This window comes from Arachis hypogaea, chromosome 1 (assembly GCF_003086295.3).
Source record: "Arachis hypogaea cultivar Tifrunner chromosome 1, arahy.Tifrunner.gnm2.J5K5, whole genome shotgun sequence".
NCBI classification, from domain to species: Eukaryota; Viridiplantae; Streptophyta; class Magnoliopsida; order Fabales; family Fabaceae; genus Arachis; species Arachis hypogaea.
This window is the reverse complement of record NC_092036.1, coordinates 106,920,446-106,926,832: the sequence shown is the minus strand read 5'-3', so window position 1 is coordinate 106,926,832 and position 6,387 is coordinate 106,920,446. Positions and strand designations below refer to the sequence as shown.

Below are 6,387 nucleotides of genomic sequence, written 5' to 3'. Positions count from 1 at the left end.
AATCACACGCAATATGCAACTTACGTGTCGGGTATACGCAGTCTGCATGCTGTTATGGCGCAAACTATGAAAATGGTTAATACTCAACTTGCGTATTGCATTATTATTCATCCGCCAGACCGCCACATTCATATACAATTCTATCTCTTTATTCTATTTCGACAAAAACACCAAAATTTTTTTCATATTAAAAAAATGAGCCGACAAAGGAATAACACAAAAAAATTAACTCCTTTTAATGATTAATGTTTTGGTAATTTATCCATTTAATAATGTGATATTGAGTTCGTAATTTAACAGTTAGTTTTCTATATATACTTTATTGAACTTCAAGTGCTGTATTTTATCCATCTCCTTTCTTAAAACCGTTTTAGAATTAATTCTTTGTAAAAAGGAAAAATAATGACAATAGAATATGAGTAGTAAATCAAATTTAAACTCTTATGTTATATGGAACAAGTATAATAATCCTTGAGAGAAAATTTGACAGCTGAAAACATTAAAAAAAAAAAGTCTTTATAGTATATACCAGAGATGAGCTGGATCCATTCAGATTCCCAACCAATAAGAAAAATATATGAAAATAACCCAGTTGTTATAAGATTCCAAAATGGTAAGCTGTTATCAAACTGTCACACCAAATAAAAATGAAAGCAAAACCAAAAAGAGTAGAACAGAAAATTTGTTAAAGAAAACTTAATTTATTAGATTCCAATTTTCATGTACATACAAGAAATTTGAATAACTTTGCCAGCATAAAAAGTCGATGTGCTAGCAGCTAACTCTTATATATATTTATATATATAATAATTATATGATATTATATTAACATGTACCTTTACCCAAGGTCTTCTTAACTTTGGTCTTGAACAGTAAAATATACAAATTTTCCATTGAGAAATAAAGAAAACAACCCGTTGCATGCGTCACGAAAGAACCAAAGCTTGAACCTACAATGCAATGCCACACCGGACCATAAGCTTTGTCAAATTCCTGCACATGAACCAATACACCATAAAATAATGTAATGTTATTAAAAATAAAATATTGAAAACAAATAATTAAATCACTATATTTCATAAATCTTGCTGACCAAATATTTATAAATAAATCAACATACACTGTCTATGCAGTGCACATGGGGTGAGAGTTGAGCCTGAGAATCCATATTAGGGAAATATAATAAATTAGATCAGATTAGATTATCAATTCAATTGTACCATTTTTAATTTTCTTATTATATGAAAAAATAAAAAAAATGTAAAATTTTAGCTAGAGTTGTAGGGGCTATAGGAGTTTAACACATGGGGTGTTGGAGAATTTTGTGATTAATAAGATTTGATCTTCATAATCAAATTAATTAAGGAGACTCTAGCGAGCTACCAATTAAGCAAAGTAGCAACTTAATAGGGTCAGCATTTGGACGGTGAAGATGGAAAGAGATCCAATCAGAAAATGACAATAGTGTATGTATGTTATTTAGCTAGATGTGTGATCTCCTTTTTGATTGGACCACAATCTCATCAATTATTCACTCAAGAGAAAATGTCAACACATGCATGCGTCGTTTAGTCACCTTTCATTCCACAATTCTCAATCATCCAAGAAGCAAAATTCCAAAAACAAACCCCAACCGAATAATAATCTTTACTACTTTTAATACCTTTGCAACACAATCTTCTATAGTTCTATAACATCTATCTTTTTTGGTTTATTCACAAAACTTTAAATTGCAAATAAAGCTTATGAAAATTCAATTTCAACACATCTAACTAAAACTAGATAGATATTTTGATACATACGAACTGACTATATTATATTATTATTATTTTTTCATTCTTTAATCATTTACTTGAGAGACAACATATTTTTTATAATTTAAAATTTTTTAATTAATCTTAACCATTCAAGTAACTGTTTTATACGGTTTTTATAAACGATGACCTATTATTCATGTATCAGGAGTTTAAGTAGACATTAAATGAATTTCTTAAATCAATTACTTGAATAATTTTTGAATTGTAAAAAGATGTTTTGTGTTTCAAACAAATGGTCAAGCAGTGAAAATGACATTTACTTTTATTATATTTAAAGATTAGAGACCAAGAATATAAGAATATTCATGACATATTCTATAGTGTAAAGTACTAAGTCTAAATTTGCTAGCAGAGAATTACGATGAATTGATAGATGAGAGGAGTGGTCAAAGTTCAAAGTAACAGAGAAAGTATTGAAGATGATGATAGGAAAAACAGTAAAGTTTATATATACCTTCTTAATGTTATGAGCAATGTGTTTAGAACTAAACTGTTCCAAGCTATCAAAGGTTCTTCTAGCAGAACGAAAGGCATGCACTTGCATGAAACTTGGCATGTCAGAAACCAAAACCTTAACCTGAAGATATGCTGTCACTGATGACAATGTCTCAATCTGTGACACTGATTTTCTGCCTTCATCAACAACAACCTTTTCTACTCCTCCTCCAAAATCTCCCTCAATCTGAGACACTGATTTTCTTCTCTCCTCAAATATCACTCCTTTTGATACTGTTACTGCTGGTGATGATGCTGCTGTTCTTGTCTCTATGCAAGAAACTGATTTTCTTCCCTCTACAAATCCTTCTCCTCCTCCTCCTCCTCCTCCTCCTAACTCCAAGCATGATGTTGAATTTCTTGCTTCCACAAACCCACCTTCTTCAACAACAATCTTTTCAGCATTTGAAGAATTTCGAGTTCTGGTTAGCCTTTGCAACCAACTTCTAGATGAATTGGATTTCTTGCCTTGATTATCCTCATCCTTCTTTCTCTGATGATGATTTCCAGCTTTATAAATGTACAAGAACCCTCTCTTTTGGTTACTAGCCATGATTCCAATTATTCCCCTCTCAACAAAGACTACTCAATGGAATTGGAATGACAAGCATATTATAAGGAAGACCAATAATTAATATAATATAATGTTTTATTAGTTAGGAAAGAAGATGACAAATGACATGCAAATGAATTAATTAAAGGCAGAGGCATGTGTGATGTGTATGAGGGTGTGAGCAAGGAATAGATATGCATAAATTTTACCCTAAGATTTGATATGTGGAATCAAAATGAGATAATGCCTAATGTGGATGTGGGACTAATCATTAGTTTCTGGGGCACATTTGTCCCCCATTGATCTGCTTCTAGACATGCAACATCCATGGACCCCTACCCTTGCCAACACCTCTTTGTTGGGTTACCCTATAAAAAGGTCACTATCTACCTAGGATGTGATCTTTTATTTTATTAGCTTCAACAATTTTCCATCTTTATAAATAACCATATAAACCCTTGATGCATTTTATGATTAACAAATCGGTCCATTGTTATGGTAATTTTTCAGATTTTTTATACATAGTAGATTATATAGTCAACAGATGAATTCATTTCATTTTGGTTTTTCCTCTGTCTTAACATGGCAGGCTAAGTTGGATTCAGCCACTCCTATAATTAATTAAATTGTCGTCTATATATTATACATAAGATGCAACTAACCTGCCAAAAGATCCAAATAATAAGTGAACAATTTTTCAATTGGCATGAATTATTACAAGCTGTTTGCCCAATTCTAATCAACAATCATCCATAAAGAATCAAGATTGTTCAAACAAAAAAAGAAAAAAATTTAAAAGTGTTAGTAACAACTTATGGGCCAATGAAATATATATATAGATCTACTAGCTAGGGCAGCTCTTTAAAATATAATAAGAGAGCATTATTATTATGTGGACATCATGAATTTATAATTATAATATATGCAGCGGAATAATTTTGTGGTGTACGATATGTCTTAATAATGGCATAGCGATTTAATTTGAACGGCCACAAGAAGGCATAGAAATTGATTACGTACCTTCCGTTTTGTTGATTGCGCAGAGTATATTTTAAGGTGTAAGGGAGGTTACCCCCACAACTGAACATTTTTGTTTGGTTGCTTACTATATCTTCAAATTTAACAGAGAAAGAATTAATTTGTTACAAATCTAAACTCTATTTAAGAATATGTTATTAGTCAAAAAGTTATTGTATATATAATGTTAAATTTAAACTTTCTAATACTTATTTAAACAAACGAGTGAATTAATGATTTGATTAATTCGATGCCCCACAACTGACACTGTTCTGTGTAGTGTGGACCTTCTATGGGATTTTGCTGGATTCATGAACCTTTTTAAGATAAGCAACTTTTTTCCGGGTGGAAACAATTTTTTTTTTTTCCTTTAGAACTCGGTCGTGATGATGTACGTTACAAATCTTTAGTCAAATTTGTAGTCGGGGTAAACTGGTGAATTCAAATTAGTTCAAAAGTTTTATTCGAGAATACTTTGATACTTGTGGCTAGAGTTAGATTATTGAAAAGGGAGCCATTGAGATAAGATAAAGACGTGTAAAGAATATTTTTTAAAGATAATTTTTAATAATTAAAATTTAATATATATATATATATATAATTAATTAAATCGTATTATTTTTATTAAAATAATTTTAAATTGGTATAAATTAATATTATTTTTTATAAAAAATAACTATAATATTCTTATTATAAAAAATAACAAAATATTTTTATTATATATATATATATATATTAAAAAAATTCTAAATATTAATTTTATCACGGCAGAAAAGTAAATGATTAGAATTTAAGATTTTCATAATTAATATATATAATAAGAGTATTTTAATCATTTTCTATAATAAAAATATTATAGTCGTTTTCTATAAAAAAAATAATATTAATTTAGATCAATTTAAGGTTTGATTTATTATTTTTTTGGTTAAATTAATTTGTCTAGCCTAATTTTGACAAAAATAATATGATTTAATCGATTATATGTATTAAATTTTAATTATTAAAAAATATTTTAAAAAAATATTTTGTACATCTTATCTGAATAGTTTCCTATTAAAAATTATTCAGAATATACCTGAAAAAAATATTTATAGACGTATAGTACATAATTTTTAAAATATTTTTTAATCTGGCGGACCAGAAATTAATATAGAATATTAAAAGGATAGAAGATGTATAAGATGTTTAAAATCTCCTCTAGAAGACAAAATTTTTTAATGTAACAGTAGAGAATGGTATTCATCTTAGAAGATAAAATTCGGTTTATTGAGACATAGGAGATACCTTATTATATAAATACTAGAGGCTCGATGTCAAGCCACTCTTCTATTGTTGTTAATTTATATAACAATTTTAATTTATATTAACTAATATTTTTAGCAAGCAGTCGAATATTTTTAGTTTAATAGTCTAAGTCTAATATCATATTTTTTACTAATAATGTTAAATATTATTAGCTAATTATTACTATTCAAAAATAATAAACTGTGCTAGTCATATAATATTACTCATATAAAAAATTACATAAATTGGATAAGCTTTAATATGTTGTTGTTTCATTTTAAGAACTATTTTTCTTTTTGGTATAAAAAAACACAAAATAGACATCGTAGAATGATTTATGGATTTTTATTTAAATAAATAAAATAAATATTTTAATTAGTAAAATAAATAATTATAAAAATTATTATCAAAACCCATTTTTCAGACTTATCTTGTCGTTTAATAAAAAAATCCAATGATTCACATATTTAATAAAATTAACATAAAAAAATCTCTACACGGTATAATCGCATTTGTAAAAGATTTGAAGGATTAAAATTATATATTTTTCAGGCAAGGATTAAAGAAAATCTTGTTGGTGGAGTTTAATTCCTATGCAAATAATTTACCACGTTGTTGTATCAGACTCTTTAAACAAAATCGAATTATTATAACTTTTTATATGATAAAGGATCAGTTAGGTTTATGAGTTTAGTACATTGAAATTGCTTTGAAATATTGGGAATGGATTATTTGGTGTGAATATTAAATTGGTAGAAATTCAGGTCTGCAGTTGATTTCATGTGAAGTTGATAACTAAGAGCTGTTACATGATTTGACTGATTTGACTAAATTTTCATCTAACGACTCTCAGTTATCAATTCACGTGAAATCGATTGTATCTGAGTTTTTACCTATTAAATTTTTCTAAAATAAAAAATGTTAGTAAGGTAAATAATAAAAATTTATCCATCGTATCAAAATAGTTTGATTCACAACATAACTTACAAAAACAACCTTGATAATTAAATTTCCATTTTCCCATATTTACGAATTATGACATCTAATTCACATTGATATCAACGAAGAAGAGACTATTTCTTCCATTTAGTCCCATCTCCAATCCCTCCACTATTGTTTGCATTTCCTGATATCAGGTAATTTGTTGACGATGTCACTCTTCAAACCTCTTATTAACAAAAATATTAGGTAATAAAAAAATATTAGTTAAAAACAGTCAAA

General features: G+C 27.8%; 1 protein-coding gene across 2 annotated transcripts; it reads right to left on the bottom strand.

Moving 5' to 3' along the window:
• Nucleotides 1-681: 681 nt before the first annotated feature.
• LOC112707832 (uncharacterized) lies at nt 682-3,576 on the bottom strand. Of its 2 annotated transcripts, none has more exons than XM_025759823.3 (2): nt 2,272-3,576; nt 682-993 (listed from the first exon to the last, which is right to left on the bottom strand). In XM_025759823.3, exons 1-2 carry the CDS (start codon nt 2,863-2,865, stop codon nt 826-828), a joined length of 762 nt encoding a protein of 253 aa, XP_025615608.1. In that variant the 5' UTR covers nt 2,866-3,576; the 3' UTR covers nt 682-825. The 2 variants fall into 2 exon arrangements, with proteins under 2 accessions (XP_025615608.1, XP_072068062.1); XM_072211961.1 differs by lacking the exon at nt 682-993 and adding an exon at nt 1,097-1,156.
• Nucleotides 3,577-6,387: the final 2,811 nt, after the last annotated feature.